The 19,921-nt window shown below is 34.0% G+C and overlaps 1 protein-coding gene across 1 annotated transcript in view; it reads left to right on the top strand.

The window, feature by feature from the left end:
- The window catches only part of LOC127867317 (transient receptor potential cation channel subfamily M member-like 2), a 418,942-nt gene that overhangs the window by 389,352 nt on the left and 9,669 nt on the right, over window positions 1-19,921 (top strand). Inside the window, exons 7-13 of the mRNA XM_052408402.1 lie at window positions 16,104-16,240; window positions 17,427-17,546; window positions 17,678-17,746; window positions 18,008-18,116; window positions 18,385-18,489; window positions 18,614-18,713; window positions 18,957-19,185. Coding sequence (XP_052264362.1) covers window positions 16,104-16,240; window positions 17,427-17,546; window positions 17,678-17,746; window positions 18,008-18,116; window positions 18,385-18,489; window positions 18,614-18,713; window positions 18,957-19,185 — 869 coding nt within the window. The remainder of the gene's footprint in view (window positions 1-16,103; window positions 16,241-17,426; window positions 17,547-17,677; window positions 17,747-18,007; window positions 18,117-18,384; window positions 18,490-18,613; window positions 18,714-18,956; window positions 19,186-19,921) is intronic.

Raw genomic sequence — 19,921 nt, 5'->3', positions numbered from 1 at the left:
ACTAGGCCGCTTCCGGATGATAACTCTTGTCAGTCCGAAAGGGGCCCTTAAAGGTGCATACCCACTCGCCATGTAAAAAGAGCATAATACATACGCTAAATAGTCTGTAGGTGAAGACGACCCAAATTAAAACCCCGTGCCGAAATTAGATCAGCCCTACAGGCAGCCAAAGAAAATTCAGCTTGTACTTGATCGCTTCCGGGGGATAACCCTTGTTTGTCCGAAAAGGGCCCTTAAAGATGCATACCTACTTGCCATTTAATAGAGCATAATACATACGCTAACTAGGCTGTAGGTAACGCCGACAAAAATTAAAACCCCGAGCCGAAACTAGATCAGCCTGACAAAGGGGCCGTTGAAGGTGCATACACACTCGCCATGTAAATAGATCCTAATTGGCTAAATAGGCTGTAGGTGACGCCGGCCCTAGTTAACACCCCGGGCCGAAACTTGATCAATCCGACAGGCAGCCAACGGGTGTTCAGCTTGCACTAGGTCGCTTCCGGAGGATAACTCTTGTTTGTCCGAAAATGGTCCTTAAAGATGCATACCCACTCGTCATTTAATAGAGCATAATACATACGCTAAAAAGGGTGTAGGTGACGCCGACCCTAATTAAAACCTCGGGCCGAAAGTAGATCAGGACGACAGGCAGATGACAGGAGTTCAGCGTGCTCTAAGTCACTTCCGGGGGATAACTCTTGTTTGTCCGAAAGGGGCCCTTAAATTTGCACACTCACTCGCCTTGTAAATAGTGCCTTATTCGCTAAATAGGCTGTAGGTGAAGCAGACCCTACTTAAAATCCCGAGCCGAAACTAGATCAGCCCGACAGGCCGCCAACGGGAGTTTAGCGTGCACTAGGTCCCTTCCGATGGATAACTCTTGTTTGTCGTAAAGGGGCTCTTGAAGGTACATACCCACTCGCCATTTAAATAGAGCCTAATTCGCTAAATAGGCTGTAAGTGACGCATAGCCTTATTAAATCCCCGGGTCGAAACTTGATCAGGACGACAGGCAGCCGACGGCAGTTCAGCGTGCAATAGGCCGCTTTCGGAGGATTAGTCTTGTTTGTCCGAAAAGGGCCCTTAAAGGTGAATACCCACTCGCCATGTAAATAGAGCATAATACATACGCTGCCTAGGCCGCAGGTGACGCCGACCCTAATTAAAAACCCGTGCCGAAACTAGATCAGCCCGACAGGCAGCCAACGGGAGTCCAGCTTGCACTAGGTCGCTTCTGGGGGATAACTCTTGTTTGTCCGAAAGGGGCCCTTAAATGTGCATACCCACTCGCCATGGGAAGAATGCACCAGCGGATAATATATTCTTCAACTGTGTTCCAAACTTGCTATATAGGCTTAATAAGCTTAATATTTCAGCTCAATAGGCTAAATAGGATAAAAAGATTGTATGTATCAAAATATGTACTTAACCGGCTAAATAGGCTAAATAAGCTAAATTGGCTGACTTCACACACCTTGTTGTGTTAGCATTACTTTCTCTAAATTCGCAGTTTCTGATAAGATAATATGATGAAAAATCATGAAAAGTGTCAAACAACAATACATTACTATGTTTTAAAGTTTTTTTTCAATATGTATTATAATTTTGTTCGATACTACTTCAACCACCATTAGCATAATATTTTGCTAACGCCACATGTGACTTTTTCGATGTATGGTCTTCTTGGCAAAAGAATAAGTCCTTTTGAAAGTGCCGTCTGCCGCTTATAATAAAGCGTTGTTTTTTTCTCCGAATTAGACGTGGTAGTCTGTTCTGAATAACGACATGTTTTTGCTTTCTATAGTCTTACCATCTTCGATGCTGTATAATGAGCTGCTATTTTGAGGCCTCTGCGATAATAGTTTCGTTAAATTTTGCTTTTTCTTATACATTTAAGCGGTCGTCAATAATCAACGCTTAGTATTCATCAGGGCCGGCTAGCTCAGTTGGTAAAGCGCTGTACTACATATCCGAGCTCTATCCCCGACAAGGTAACATAACTTGTGTGGGGATTGGTAATAAAATCCTGTCTTCGGCAATTCTCCCCCTTCCTCTGATGCAATTAGGGTAGTTGTCACTTACTTGCATAAGCACGTGCACTTAGTAACGGTGAAGGAGCTACACAGCAGAGTGTGAAATGGAAAACTGGCCGCCGTTACTGAAATACGGTTGAAAACGGCAACAAAATCCAACAATACCAATAAACTTAAAACAACTTCTATCATGGCTTTGAGATCGTCGGGGGTTGGGTCATGGCGCAAACTGTGTGACACTGATACCATTGTTCCACCCACATCCGAAATTTGGTCCCAAATCTAACATCCAAGTCAAAATGCAAAGTCAACTTTTCACAACTTTTGATATCGGAGTTAACCGAATAGTTTGATTTTACATCAGAATTATCGATCAAGAATATGCGCTGGTCTAGTTCCAGTCTTCTTACTTTTTAATGCTTACACATGTAATGCTTAGAAAGAAATGCTTATTGGCAAATGCAATTGAGATAATTACTGGTGAACTCTTAATCGATCTGGTTTTAAAATAAATTTGAAATGCAAACACGAAATGCAATGTTTTAATAAAATGTTACTTTTATATACTTCATTTTTTAATTACAAACTTGTCGAATGAAATCGGACTTGACATCATGGGACTTGTAGATAAGAATTGTCAGTTTAACTTATTGTTTAAAGTATACTCATTTAACTATGTATTGATGGTTATACGAAATATAAGATAGAAATAGCAAAAACGATTCCTGGATTTGTGAATAAAACCACAATAATTATTCATGAATCCACAAAAAATAATCATTAAATCATAAAAACAAACGCAGTGACAATCATGTGTTTATTATTTGTTTAACTTTCAAAAACATCAAACACACAAATGTTTATTTTTAAGTATATTGAATTGAGGCTATTTGTTCATGTCAGTGTAAGATCGTTTGTTATTTCACGAGTGATCATAGAACATATTTTTTCACGAGTGGCGCAACAAATGTGTTGGATTCGGTAGAATACCGATTTTTATTCACTCGTGATCATCACAATCTTGATATGATAATCTAAAATAGAAAAAGTAGTTCCGAAGATTTGTTATTTTCACCGGTGAAAATAACAATTTGTTTATTTTCACAGCTGTTATTGTACTGCAGAAATGTCATTTTTTATCATTAGGTATAAACAAATTACATTTAAATGTATTTAAGTCGTTGAAATTTGACACCATTTCTTTACAATCCTTTAAATTCCTGCTCATTCAACTACCGAACATATCAATAAAACACATACAGCTATTAGACTATTAAGTTACAGTGCATGTCATTGTGTATTGGTATACTTTGGATTTAATCAAAAAATCAAAACATTGCTTATTATACTTGACATACTGAGTTGAATGTTTGGTTAATAGTGTGGAATTTACGTGAATCGCTGCTTTTTATTTGGTCAAACTGTGAACGATCTCTGTAAATATATACCTGTATTCAACCTGAAGATTATTTTACGTTAACAAATACTGTGGTCGGTTTGATATTGATATAATCAATATAATCAATATTATGGAACGTTTTCCTTTCAAGTAGTTAGTTTTATAATATAAATGCAATGTATATTTTTTGAATTTGTTCACTTAGTTTGTAAATGAATAATAGTATTCAGTTGTGTTAAGTCTACGTTGCATTGTTAGGATTTTGTAATAGTTTGAAATTGTAGATATATCATGTTCAATACACATTTTATTAGGTGTATTTATATACGAAGGAATTGTTCGCATAATTGCAAAACGGGAAGTTTCAACAGAGGTGTCAACGATAAAAAAAAGTTTACATTATATTCCAACACACAAAATCAAACTTCGTTTGTTATCACAGAGTTGGAAAAGTAACGCACTATAAATATTTCGTTTAACATACGCAATTCAATATTATACCCGACTTGGCTAATGGTTGCTCGTTAGATTTAGCTGCCCCAGGTTCTCATCACGGAAAAGGCAAAGCCAACATTCAACTTAATTTCTAACTATTGGACTATGTCTTTGATTAAAAGAAAATGCATTTTATGACATTTGTCAAAAATACCAAAATATGTTAACATTATCCTTTAATTAGACATGTTTTATTTGGAAAGGTCCAAATGCTGGTCAGCAAGACTAATTGGGAATTACTTTTTAAGATCGATAAATGACATTTGAAAAAAAAAGGTTTACTAAAGCAATTTAAGCATATTCTGGTGTAGATACACTACATACTATCAGTTTAGTGTGAACTATTAACAACAATGACGGTATGTTTATTAGAAATATATGTATCAAAGACACTGAAGCCTCATACGAAACATATTTTGATGCAGAAAAATCCACTTGTCAGATAAAGATGTATTGCTTCCGCTAAAATTATTTTAAATCATTTTATACTTAAAAAAACATTCGTCACAATTAAATGAAATGCATAAATAAACACTAGATAACATGACAAAAGGCCATAATTCAGCCGAATTTGATTGCAGCCCAAATGTATTCCTTTATGATCATCTACATATTAAGGTCATTTCAGCCGTGAATGTTTGCACAAAATCCGGCAAGCGGTTAAAAAGGAGTAAACACAAAAAACGTTTCGAATTATATTCTATAGTGGAAAACAATAACAAATTGACAAAACTTTTCAAAAAGTAATCGAAACAAAAAATCCTGCCTTCACAATCATCTACACAAGGACTTTCAGCTATGAATGTATAAGCAAAACCACCTGGCAGTTAAAAAGGAGCACAATATTTACCAGACAACATATTTCACAGTTGCAAGAAAGAGCCGCAAAAGGACAATATATAAGATAAACTGATTGCAGAAAAATTCCTTTCTTTACGATCATCTTTACACATTAACGTTATTTCGATTTATAAGTTTGATCGAAATCTGGCAAGCAGTTTAAGAGGAATTGATCATTGGAAACCCAGACAAAGGGCAAAATCTGGTCGCTGCCAAAATGCATTCTTTAAAATCATCTACACATTACAGTTATTCAGCTATTAAAGTTTTAAAGAGATCAACACAGCCGTTAATTTAAAAGAGAAGTTGCAAACTCAAGTACGTTCTTACGAATGGAATGCAATGCTTAATGTCTCCAACAATGTTGGGGCGTACACAAAAAATGAAAAAAAAACACGAAATAAACACAGCTTGCATCTAACTTTTTACGATGATTATGAGCACATATTTGTCGTATCAGCTCTCTGCTGTATTTTTAAAATATGGGGTCAGACATTTGTAAAATAAAAAAAGAAGAGATATCTGGTGGCATTTCCTTATTTCTGAAAAGGTTATGTCTCAATCCATACGTCATTCTCTATCATACGCAATCCAATGGGCAAAACTGCACAGCAAACGCACAGTCCAGTTTTTAGCGATATTGTCAAAGTTGCGCTTTTTATTTGTGAGGAAGACAGAAAAGGGCGGTTAATTCATGTTAATTTTCAGAAAAACGTTTAACTTTGATCTCCCCTGCTTATAAGATTTTTTCCTGCCATAACAAATACTAATATTTGGAAATAGTGGTTCACTACGGGAATCGTCATGTCAGAATTATATTTGGTCTTCGATTTATGTTCTTGTTTTTTAATCGGTGTTGTTTACTAAAACTCAATGACCGATAATTCGTTTCGCGTTCATTTTAGTATAAACAAAAATTCGATTTCCCCTAATAAACCCATATCCCTAATACGCTTAAATCAAAGTCTTGAAATTGCACAGCAACTGTTATATGCATACAGAATTCAGAAAACTAATTGTTATTGAGTGTTTAGACATTGATGTTTTACGACGTAACAGGGATACTTTATCGTGCCGTGTACAACCTTAGTAATTAATAAAACAATTGAAAAATGAGACAGCTATTAACTACAATTAATTGTTATTTTCAGAGCCCTTTCCCGTTTATGAAAATGCGTCATGTTTAAACTGAATTTATATTTATATATATTGTTATGCAGTATGACGAGTCTATTCCTATAGAATAATGTACAAGGGGGGCATATATGTATCTGTTTAAGATTTTTGTATGTAATGAAAGAACCAAACAATTATTGTCCTTACAGCGGTTGCATATCATGTGGATTTATGCCATTGCGAGATGGATCAAACTTTATTTTTAGACTGGTGCGTTAATTCTCATATGAAATATAAGAAGTGTCATATGCAAAACTTACTGAAACAGTCACAGAAATACGACCATGAGAATATAATGTTAAAAGACATTGCGTATTATTTTAGTATTCATGTTTCTAAAGCGGTTACTGGTATTGATGTTTTATTACATGTTAGGCCAAACTACTGTCTGAGACTTTGCCACTACGAATATTAAATCTCTCATGTGCAAAATTATACTTTTTTATTTGTCCAGTCACATATGGTATGCCTTTTGAAAAACGTGACAACAATGTTCATTTTCACTAACATGTTTTCCAATAGGTAGAATATTTAAATTCATTGTCATTCATCGAATTTTTTAAGATAATATGTTAACAGTTAGTGCAATATGATCACTAATCTTAGTTTTTCGCATGTTGTAAACCACATAATGTACACTTTATCCATCAAGTTGAAATGTCTATACAATCAAGACACAATCAGTTGGTGATGATCAACAGCTAGGTTATGTAAAACCGTTAACGATATTGTGTTAGGGCTGGGACGTTGGTTTTCAATTTAACAATTTCCGTGTCCCTAATAGTTGATAAGGAAGACTAACATTTAATTGCAACACCTATTTATTTATTGCAATGATTTTGACGATGATATGTATAAAACCTGGAAACCGGAAAGGCGAGCAATGAGCCTCCCGAACGCTTGACCACTTTCTAATTAACTCTTTCTCTTGTTGTCTTGCTTCCGGTGCAAAAAAGAAATTCAGCACACAGTTCCTCTTGACAACCCTGATAGAAAAAAAAATCGTGTTGCATTAATTGATAATCAGGGGAAACGTTCCATACCAACATTTAAGGATCATATTTCTAAATTATTTTTTGATACTATTATTGTAAACGTGCTTAAATAACACATCTCATTTGCTGGAAAGTCCTTTTGCTTACTGAAATGGACTGGAGTGAATTTTACTAGTACATGTTGTATTTCTATCAGGTCAATTAGTTAATCGTGAACCACTTTACCAGACATATCTTGCGATTTTAATTATTTGCCATTCCAAGACATCCCTACCGCAATACGCATGTCAAAAGGACGTATCCCTGTAAGAAAAGCACCGTATATTTCCTCATAACTATCATTTTAGTCGTTTAATGTACTATTGGTAAAAATGTTTAACATATTAAGTATTCTAATACAAGCTTTCTGCCTGTTCAATAATAACCTATAATAGTTATTTTATTTATAGCACAGTTTGCCCAAATGCTTCAGTATGAGTGTAAGTTACCTCACAAAAGTGGATTCATCCGCGTACTGCTGTTTATTTGGCATGATGCATTTTAAAAGAGGGTTCAAAGCTCTGATAATAGTTCGGTTGTAACATTTCTAAATTTAAATAAAATTCAATCCTTTTGTATTAAATTTGCATGTAATGAGAAGATTTTTAAAGTCCTGTTTTATCAGCATTTAATAAATTTGTATTAAACCTAAAATTAATAAATTGGCTTCTGACAAAAGGACCTTGTTATTACAGGAAAACCAACTTGTTTTTGTAAAATCTTCAGCATGAAATCCTATTCGTAACAAGCGCATTCCAACATAAAACAAAATTAAATAAATTTCTTAATAAACAGTAATAATAATAACGAAAACGTTTTGAAGGATCTAAACGGAATTTTAAAATGTTTTAAATATATAGCACTAAGGTTTTTGGCATCCTTTATTGAAATACGAGGACTAAAGTTTACAAACAAACAAGAGGGTCATGATGGTCATTAAGCCCTCACCTGTGTTTACGGACGCAACCTGTTGAAGACTTGACCTAGTAATATAGTTTATGATCCCACTTAACCCAGATTCAAACATGGCCTTTATATTGTCAAGATAAACATTCTGACCGATGCCATCAATACTGAGTCATACATGTGGCTTTAGAGTGTTAGCCAGTTTGTCAAACGTTTGATCTGGTGACCTAGGTTTCGAACGCACGTGACACTGATTCAAGATAGTCCTAGATATTGTACAGATAAACATTCTGACCAAAGTTTATCAAGATTGGACGAAAAATACGTCATCTTGAGTGGTAATGAGCTACTAGTAGACGACACACCGCACATCACACGACGCATATACCAAATCGTACACGTGGTTATCGTCCACAATTGTTTTATTTTAAATTTAAGTCAAAGCAAATCATATGATCCCTGGGGCGAGACCAGTTGTGACCCTTGGGTATGAGTTTCAATGACGTACGATATGATGTTACATACTAAATATTTAATCTCTTTGCCAATTGGTTTCAAAGGTTATGATTTTTTAAGTAATCTGCTATACAAAGTCCAACCTTTCGGAAGAAGCCAGTCAAGGAAAGTGGTCAAAAAAGGCAGATGACCACTTTTTAGACGATTCTTATCTGATAGTATTATCCTCATTCAAAGAAACACACACCAATAGCAAAAATACCTGATACTTCGTTAATGTCTGAAGTAATTTACATGCACATATACTTTTGTACGTTAGACATTTTGTTAATAAATAATCTTAATGAAATATCCTGTTTAGCTTAGCAAACATTGTTACATCCATACAGGCAATTAGTTTGCTATAAAGGTTGTAATTTAAGCTCCGTATGACCAAATCAGACCATAACTTTAATCCTGATCATCTGCCAATAAGAACACTCGCTAGCTTAGTGTTGTTATTGACACCTTATAAGCGAAAAACATCTGCGCTCGCATGCTACGGCGATATAAATGCAGTTGCTGATTGCTACCAAATTACATTGTTATTGTAACGTGGCCTCTGAAAAAAGATCACTGTGTACTACCTTACCATTAATAAAAAAATAAGTTGCGATCATTTAATTAACAATAATTATTTACAATGCGTACCATACTCTGATGTCCTTTATTATGAAGATGTTCCTGTAATAATCACAGTAAAACAAACCTTCTCAATACCCTTGTTTTCTCACAGTGAGCCGCATTTAATATATCAAAGACGGTAACCGCAATCAGATTTTTTACCCATAAAAAGACGCACAGTAGACGCTATGGCGTCAGAGTTGCGGCACAAGCAATGAAAATCGATTTGTCTATTTAATTTTCGCACCTCAGATTAACTCGTGACCGCTTCACAGGTCTAAAACTGGCTTTCGTTGCGAAATGTGTTGGCCGCATATCGCAGGTGACCATTGAAGACAAGTGTAAACAATTTTGCTAGATATAGAGATAACATATGTTAATATGTAGACTCAATTCCATAACGCAATTTGTTACTAAGTTATTAAGCGGAAACCATGATTTATCTTTAATTAGTAACAATGACCTGATCATGCAATGCCAAATAAAATTTTGATGAGAAGCACCTCTATATGTGGTTGTATGACCAAAGCTCAGTTAGTGTTCGAGTAATTTAGTGGTATGCATTTTTATGTAGAAACAGTTTTGTAAAAACAGTTACCTTTTACCTTGACATCATGCATGATATATACCACACTACCGATTTTACTTAATATAAGGAATGTTTATATTCGGTTAAGATATAACAGCTCAATTTATTATTGAGTTATTGAGTAGAAACAATTATTATATAATAACTAAAATGACAATGGCCTTCACCCCTTCCGTCCCATATGAAACCCATGAATATGTCTGAATACGAAGTGTTTATGTATGAAGATTCATTACCATAACGTTATTTGTTTTCGATTAATTAAATTGAATCCATTTAGCTATTTTAGAAACAGTGACCTTGACCTTTGACTCCACTCATCCAATATGCAATCCAAATGAGAAGGGGTTAGACTCTTTTTCACATCATAATAAAGCAACATCAAATATCGAAACTAAACTGTTATTAGCAGTAAATGTTGCCATGATTTTGAAAAACAAACCTACAATCATTTATGGAATCAGCCCAGATATCATAACAACACAATTTCTATTCTGAGCAAGTTTCTAATGGTTGGGTCAAACATGTAGCTTCTAGAGTCTTTAAATGGTTTTACTATAGCCACATAAGGAAACCTGCTCCCGCCCAATTGCGGCCATTCTTTTTCAATGGACAGAACATGTTGTCAATGCACGATGGACAACAAGTAATCACAAAAGCTTATACGAGAGCGTTTTGCGCAGGTGAACGAACACTCGTTTTGTTAAATTTATTTGATTTAAGTATTATTGGCAAACGATGTAAAAATACGACGACAATATTTGTGTTGTGCTATAAATAAAAAAAACCTCTCTTTTTATTCAATAACACAGGTCTTTTTTTCAACTAGAGTTTTACAAGGGTTTTCTATCATTTGACTTGGAGACCGAGTTTTTTGATGCACGTTACCAAGATTCAAATACAGTCTGTTTATTGCCAAGATAATAATTATGACCAAATTTTATTAAGATTTAATCATAAATGTGGCCTCTAGAGTGGTAAAAACAAGTTATGTTAAATATAATATGTTAAATGCAATATATCGATTGTCTAACATTAGTACAAGGAATCAAATATTGTTAACAAAATGCAATTCATAACTTCCAAATTCAAGCAGATGTCGATAATGTCAAATGCATTTGTTGCAGAACCAAACATTTTGTCTACCTATCGTTTGTCTACAATTCTCCACAGAATAGTAGAGATTTCCAAAAAAGTGTACATGTCTTTGTACATGAATTGATTAACTAATAGATTAGCGAACATCATTTGCAATTGTATAAAACTCTAATTTTGTTGATTTTCTGGTACCATTTCCGCGCACTTTTATTCTAATTTTTATAGTAATAAACCTTGCATCTGTTTTGAAAATGTTATAGAAAGATCGCATATACGTGCTACGAATAAAAAAACAAACATTACACATTTCGAATCAAATAAAAACAAAACATAACACATAGTTTCTTTACATTCGTATACATCCTATCAGCAACACGAGAATAACAATATAATTAGTTGACTTGTTCTCATTTGTTAGCAATTAATCTATTATAATTGACTACCAGAACGTTTCGAGCAAACGGTTTCCGTTTGAAAAAGACCACTTATATCGAAGGATATTGTTCACGTTCACGTTAAAAAGGCCAACATCGACCAGGATACCCTTATTGTACATTGAAAACAGGCAAATTAAGCAGTAACAATATTCAGTCTCTACAATGTAGACGTTTGTGAGTGTTTTCTTACTTATATTTTAGTTAAAAGAGAGGGGCGGCTAACATTAACGAATTTTGTAAGTTTTTATTTTCTGCATTTAAGATTCGTCACGTGTATAGACCAAATTACGGCATTCGTAGAAAAGGCTTAAATAAGAATTGCAAATGCGTGTGTTTTTATATTGATATTATTATTATTAATACTCACACGTGTTATAAATAAGGGCCCTTAAAAATAAGTGCTTAACAATTGTGTATTTATCAAATGGCAAGCCCAAAATTACGTGTATTAACTTCGCGGTGCAAATGCTAAAAACAATGCCAAATTTGAACCAACACAACGACAATAGAAATAATAGTTATTTAATTGACCAAAATTGATTTTCAATTTCATTTCATCGAACCTCCTAATGTAATTTCCTTACATTTTACGTACACTGTGTAGCGTTTTTGTCCATATACACGAACATTAATTGTGTACGGGGTGGTGCGGCAGTTTTGGCGACTTTTTCCCAATAATATATATTTTTGCAGATGTATCTGCACAGAATTAACACAAATACTTTGTGTGAAATGAAGTTAAAGCATAGGGTTAACGGCCTTGTTTCGATTTTATTTGCAATTACGCAACATGCACTTCTGCATAAAAACTGATGAATTTCTACTTGTCCAAAACTAAATGTAATCAGTGATAAAAGTTGAAACCGGCACATTTTCGGTAGCTTGTAAGCCTAAATACACTAATTTGTATTGAATGAAAACAAACGTAACAAACAAATGCATCGCATTACATAAATGTTAAACAATAGTATTTTAGAAATTCTATTCAACCAATGAAACCGACACAAATCATAGTATTAAAGCCGAATTATTGAAATGTAAAAAAGGTCTAGATAATAGAAGTTTGCCAAAATTTCTTCAATGTATTTATATTTATTTTCTTATAAAACAAAATATTAAAACATATATCGGTCAACGCACTATTTTTGGAATATATAAACAAATTTAGAACTATCCAGAAGTGATATTTTACAAAATACCACAATTCCACCGACTTAATTGCACACTTTCGGTAAGACACATTAACACAATTGCTGGTTCTACAACAAACATAAAACATTTGTTTTTCAGAAAAGAACTTGTCCGAGCTCTGAAATCCCAAAACAGTTACACTAATATTAAGTGAAGAAGAGACTGTGTGTCGCGCACAAGAACTGCATATCTAGCGTAAATATCAAGGTAATACCTATAGTTTAAAAAATGCCGTTTTTAGAAATTATAATTTTATTATGTGCCCCATAATAACTTTTAATTGCCTGGTATGGTCTTATATTATTCCTAATTATTCAATAATAAGTTCACATGGTTCAGCTATTTGATTTCCAGCAATTATGTAATGATAACAAAGTATGACAAAAATAAGTGTTTTGTTATCGTACACACATGTCTTACATTTTCAGCATACACCCTATAGAACCCAAAGGTCTAACAATGCGGACAGAACATTATTCATGTCAAATTGAAGAGGAAACACCAAAGGTAATACAAAACCACTGTGATATGGTAGCAGAACGCACGATGAGATAGGATTTTCACTTGTCGTTTCCCTATAACGATCAATCAATACAAACACCGATGTACACAATGCTCTAGCCGAAAATCCGACGCGGTTGAAGAAACAGTAATACTGTTTTTTGTCAACACAAAGCAAGGCCAATTTGTATTATGCATCCACCGAGCTCCGGATATAAATTATTTTTAAATTACTTAAGTAATTACATGACATTGAAAACAAAGGAAATAATAGCATATACACTAGTGTATATAGACCGATATAAATGCAAATACATTTTTTATACTTTCTTTCCAGACCAAAATAATACAAGAAACTTGTGCCAACCTCATTATATCTGTTATCGAGACAACACAGAGAGGGAAAGAACTTACTGACGTCCATCAACGTTTGCTAACATCACTTTGCGAAATTGCAGATAGCAGAGGTAAATAATAAAATTATGTTTATTATGCTTTTTAATGTTGAAACACAAATAACATAAACATAACAACATTTTAGACACCATTACAACAACGATCCATTGCTGTTTCAAGTCATTAGCCTTTTATTTTTATTAAGGCACGTGGATTATCAGCTTTAGTACTCAAGACGAAGCCTATGAGTTCCTGGAGGTGAAACAAAGCAGTTTCAATGCTTACGAGAAACCAATTGAATATTTCGAAGAGACGTTTGGTGATGGCATTCTTGTACTGGTAGGGCGTTTAACAGGTTTACTGTTTATTGGTCAACTTTCCAACAACGCATGCATCATTTAATCATTCGCTTTTTGATTTTTTGACCATGATTATTTATCGGAAAAGTACTTAATCCAGGCGTTTCAAATATTTTTTTAAATGCAATTTTATGAAGTAACACTATTGCACAGATTTAATGTGATGTAATGATGGGCTTTACAGTGTTATAATTGTCTAGAATTCTTACATGCTCTGTTAAAATGGTATTTTGTGTCATTGATTTGTTTTTTCGTTTGAAGTGATTTATTTAATCAAAACATAAAACATATTTTATTATATTTTATTATAAAGATGGATCCATTTGAATGTAGGTTAAATCAACCTGCCATTATTTTGTGTTTTGCACAGGATCATGATGACAACAATAGTGTACACTCAACCAAACACTGTTACCTGCTAGTGAGAGGTGTCGACAGCTTTAACTGCAAACGTAAGAACCTTGACAATTTAGGACGTGTTGTGATTGTTATCGGGGTTGACGTTTCTGTATTAAAGAAGGCACACTACGCTGTTACCCACGGCATCCCGGTGGTTTTCATACAAGGATCGGGATCTGAAGCTGACTTAATTGCAGCATGCCGAAATCAAAATGAACGTTCGACCGACAAGTATGTTTACACATTAAAATTGCTTAACTATTTACATACCGTACAATTTAACACTAGACTCTCAATATATGCTCTGTCTGAAAACTTAATAATAAAGCATGAATATACAATAAGTAACTTTCCTTTTACCCACTAAAGATGAATACTTCTAAACAAATGCAACTGTGAGGTGTATTTACTAAGTTCGCAGAAGAGAGTGTAACTGTCCAAAAGTTTCGCTTTTATGTCTGATTCTACGGATCTAAAACTACTTTTACAAATAGAATACAGCAAATGTGTGTAAATGTAGGAATCATTTTAACATCAATAATTACAAAGGCGTACTACACGTTTTGTCATTTATACCAAATAAATACGTTGTGGTGTTTCCATTTGAAGCGATGACTATGAAATAACAGTGCATAATTATTAAGGTTTGTACAGTTAATATAGTCTTCCAGTGAAGCAATGTCTGTTGCAGTGCCAAAGAAGAATGCGTTCATTTGCTCAAAGACATTCTCGAAGAAACAAAATATGTAAGAAAGATAGTCATCAAATAAAGTTAACAAATTCAATTTGATTTAAATAATGTATGCATTTGTAAAAAATGTAATTATTATACATACATTATTAGTATTTTTAGTTATAAGAATTAGTAGTATTAGTATTAGTAGTATTAGTAGAAAAAGTAGTTGAAGACAAGTACTAGTAGTAGTAGAAGTAGTAGAAGTTATTATTATTCTACTTTTATTTACAGGTAAACATTTACTCTCAATCAGAAACGACTGACATACAATATGCCATTCTATTAGCTATCAAGAAAGGTAATATCTTCTTTTTTCAATGAAATTACAAATATCAAAATGGTATACCCTATACATTTCATATATTTGATATACACACACAATTTCGCAACAATGGTAATTTGGTTTAAGCAATTCTGATTTCACATAATGTGTTTTTATGCCCACGCTATGGTGGCATATAGCAGTCGCACTGTCCGTCCGTCCGTCCGTCTGCTCGTCCGTCTTCCCGTCCGTCCGGCATTCAGTGTCCGGAGTTTTGTACTACAGATATTTACCTGACGTTTGGTGTTTGAGTCTTCTTGCATGACGTACATATTTAGTTCGAGGTTCGTTTCGATTCATTGATTTTTTGCGAAGTGACGTGCCTTGGAACTAGAAATGTTATATAGAATAACAGTTTCCGGACTTGTTTTTAAACGCTTGCTGATATTGACCTAATTTTTGGTATGCGAGCCTACCTGCATGACTTACAGATCAAAATTGAGTTTCGTTCCGGTCCATTGATTTTCTACGAATTTACGGGCCTTGGGCTAAGAATTTTCTTAAAATAACACTTTTTCCAATTTTTCCAGAAACGCCCTCAGATACTGAACTTATTTTTGGTGTGTGAGCCTACCTACATGACTTACAGATCAAGTTCTAGTTTCATTACGGTCCGTTGGTTTTTGACGAAGTTACGGACCTTGGACTTAATCATTTTCGCTAAAATAACACTTTTAAGGAATTTTTTCCGAAACATTTTCAGAAACATACCTGATTTTTGATGTGTGAGTCTACCTGCAGGACTTTTACATCAAGGCTAAGTTTTGTTATGGTCCATTGATATTTGAGGAATTTACGAGTCTTGGAATTTACTATAAAATAACAGTTTCTTTGACATTTTTCTAAACACTTTCAAATATTGACTTGTCCAAGGCCCGTAAATCTATCAAATATCAATGAACAGTTACTTTGTCATAATGAATTCAATTGGGATATAGCTTCAAAGTGCATTAGGGGGGATTGTGTTTCACATACACAGCTCTTGTTTACTTTAATACTGTTATTAGAATCAATCCTTCTAACTAGACTACTATAATATATGCTTGTGTATGTGTATTGTGTTTTAACAGCACACCATAGCACTTCGAAATTGCTGCTATCTCTTGCTTGGAGATGGAACGAATTCGATTTTGCTCAAAACGAGATACAGTTTCCAGATCCGATGTCTGCATGCGATGAAATCACATCTTTGACACATGTGACCAATGTAAGCGTTTGTGTTATGCAGTTACAATAAATATTATTAAATGATTTCCATATAAAATTCACACATGGTGAACATAACACAGTTTAGTAATGAATAAATCGCATACAAGTATGTTTAAATATGTTTGTGTTTTCCAACAGTTAAATGAAATGATGTTTAAGCATCTATATTTATAAAATAAGTATATTACGCATGTATTGCAACTTGAATTCGGATCACAATGTATGCAGTACATTTTGGGTCAAAACGTACATGTACGCACTACAGCTGAAACAGTTATACAATTGTAACCACTGTTATCTATGTGAAACTTAGAATATTAATTTATAACAAATTATAATTGTTGATACATGTTTCTTCCAAAAAGAAGTGATCATTACTTACTATTGATTTGTTTTGTATTTAAGAATCTTGATAAGTTTCAATAAAACTATATCAATAAAAAATCTTGACATTTTGATTATATCGAAATAAACATTTGCCGAGAAGGCGTTTTGTTAGACGTAATTTCATTTGTTAAAGAGACTGTGCTCTTATATGGAACTTTAGGTCGGACAAAACCGAACCGTGTTTACAAATTATCACAAGTGTAGTTTAAATTGCCGTATCGGTGTGCTTTTGATGTTGTTGTTATGATGCCCTTTCAATCCGACGACGCGGCAGACCGACAAATCAGAGGCACCAACTTGCCAACGAATTGACAAAAGAACGTGCGAGATTAATGTGTCTTTATGTCGTTATGGCATATAAAAACTTGTCGTATTGGCGCTCTTACATTGTCGATATGATGTGTTGGTGAGCTTGAAAGTCGCCAACATGTGGACAGGCCAAAATGTACAGTATCTTCACCTGTTGTTTCGGCACGTATATTTGGCGATCTGGAGTGTTGTCGTGTTAACGCCCTTCGAAGCGGAAAACACACAAGAACGATATAGCTGAAATCAACCACAATAGTGCATCATGCTAAGTTCGGTTATTTATGCATAGTATAGCATTACAATCTGTTAGAACTGGGAACATATGCTGTTATGGTTATTGTACTTAAGCTTAAGTTAACTGCATTTTATATTTTATCCGCATTATTTAAAAAAGCCATTTTCAATTTCTATACATATGAGCTTCTTTTCCCAAAAACTCATGTTCGCCAAATTACCAAAGATCTGACAGGCATAGATATTATTTTCAGGTCACAATTGCTGATACCCTGTTCGAAACATTGTGCAATGATCAAGCGGACTTTGTCAAACTGCTGCTTCCAACAGAATTGAACGTAAACTACGAAGATTTGGAGAAATTATATAGCGATGTAAGTCGTCAATCTTCAAAGAAGCTTTTAAAGACTGCCTTGAATAAGACATTAATGTAGTCAATTGATGCTACGGAAAACATATTTGCACATATAATAGTGTTATTCTATCATTTTTGTCTTTACCAAAGGTGCTGGGTGGCAATGCAGAAAGTGACACAATAAAAATGTTTATTAAAAAACAGCTGCACTGGATACAGGTAAAAACGAGCACGTGTTCGTAGACATAACATTCTAGGAAAGTTTCAAGTGAAATAAATGAACGGATGAATCAAAATGGATCTTTTACTTGACCAATTTATTACCTATTATCCCAGGTTGACATGTTTGTGAACAGTTTACATAAAACACATTTTTTTAAATTATATAACAATACAAAACTAAAAACTTTAATGTATGTTAATTAGTATTCTGTTTGTTACATTTAATGTATGATAAACTGTTTTTAATGTCATTTATAGCCAGACGAAGACACATATCAGTCAAGAACGCCTTATGAATTTCCGTTGTTGTCGAGGGTTGGAAACCTCTTGAATGCTCAGTTCAACAATATGGGCAACCCGTATTCCGGTGCGTTGAAACATTGGATATATAATATAAAATGAGTCTAATGCAGTTGCTATTATCAGTTAAAAAACGTTGGCTCTTTTAATTCGGAAGTCATGAGCACACTCATATCTGATTAACTTTACCATTGAAAATGTGTTTACATATGTCATTACGTTTACAGCAAAATAACGCAATTTAAATAGTGATTGACACATATTATTAATTGCTATAACATTTGGTGTGATGTTAGTCGATGCTGATATTCATTGTTTTTTTTATATTAACGCAGACCAAAAAAGGCCGATTGGTTTTGTAGACCTTTTTCTCTTTGCCATACTATTTAACCGTCAACGGCTTGGAGAGCTCATGTGGAAACATTGTCAAGACAAACTTGGTAAGTGACATACCATATACTACACACTAGGTTTTTCTTCTATTTTGCAATTCTCAATTTGACAATTATTACACTGATCGCATTCGCTGTAGTTTTGGCCATATTGTATAGTTACATATCATAGGCACAGCCTTGGTTGCAAGTTCAGTCCTGAAAGCATTTGCAAACACAGCGGGACGTTGTCTGGAATCAGAACTGTCAACGGATCTCAGAAATCATGCCAGGTTTAGTCACGTTTAAATATATTAAAGATACCAAAAGATGTAATATGGTTATATACTACTTAAATTGTGAAACTATTCATTGCCTCAATGAGAATGTATTGCAGGTGAATTATTTTTGTTCGTGAAATCAAATCCAAATGGATTAAAATTATTAGAGGTAGAGTTGTTTACTGGTGTGTTTCCCGTTTGGCTTACCACAAGTGTACTTTAAACACGGCATTGCTACACATTTATATATTGTAGGGATTATGAACGAAAAGCAATTGGTGTGCTCACAGAATGTTACAAGAAAGACAATAAGAAGGCCCACGATATATTGATAAAAACACTCGAGAAACCATTTGATAAAATAAGGCCGTTAGAGTTGGCGAACAGTAATTACCTCAAGGAGTTCATGGGACACGATTGTTGTCAGACGAAACTCAACATCATTTGGAGAGGAAAAATTACAGTTGATATGCCCTTGTGGAAGGTATTTTTCTTAACATATTTGTGTAGGTCAACGATTGATGTGAATCCAACAATATGTAATCGTCTTTTATTTAAATCGTGTAATCTACCACCGCATTAAAGTTGGTTAAATGTTAAATAATTTAGCATTAAGGATATCTATGTGGAATCAATGCTTTTGAAATGAAAGGTTGTGTACAGATTTCAAACATGTGACATTTGGTTTCTGACAGCAACCTATTTAAAGCAAAGACTGCGGTGATGTTTGACTGATCAATTGTTCGTGTTAATGACTTGTCGAAACTGAAGGCATGTCTTTTCTGAATTCCCCAAACAATTCTAACCTTGTGGCCCTTTTTAGCATTAAATTGTTAAAGTATGGAAATAATGACTATAGGAATAATAAAACTCCATAAACATAATCACGATATACACTTGTTACCATCCACTAGTCCTGTTTTAAGGCCGGTTTCCAATTTTAAAAATATGACATACACCACACGTAGCCCGGTAGTAATCACAAAATACACAGAATTGTAAATGACCTCATATCACTTAAATTTAATTATGAAGCAATAAAAGATAAATATAAATTATATAATGACAATGCAATTTCTCAATGGTTTAATATCCAAAGACAAACACTTTAAGAACCAATTATCATATAGTACAAATTCAAGACCATTGTTATACATCTTCGGGAGAAGAACTATGAAAATGCCATAGTGCATAGCATAGATTTAAATGCGATATATTAA

The sequence above is a fragment of the Dreissena polymorpha genome, chromosome 2 (assembly GCF_020536995.1).
Source record: "Dreissena polymorpha isolate Duluth1 chromosome 2, UMN_Dpol_1.0, whole genome shotgun sequence".
NCBI classification, from domain to species: domain Eukaryota; kingdom Metazoa; phylum Mollusca; class Bivalvia; order Myida; family Dreissenidae; genus Dreissena; species Dreissena polymorpha.
The sequence above is the reverse complement of the archived record's forward strand: the minus strand, read 5'-3'. Positions and strand labels throughout refer to the sequence as shown.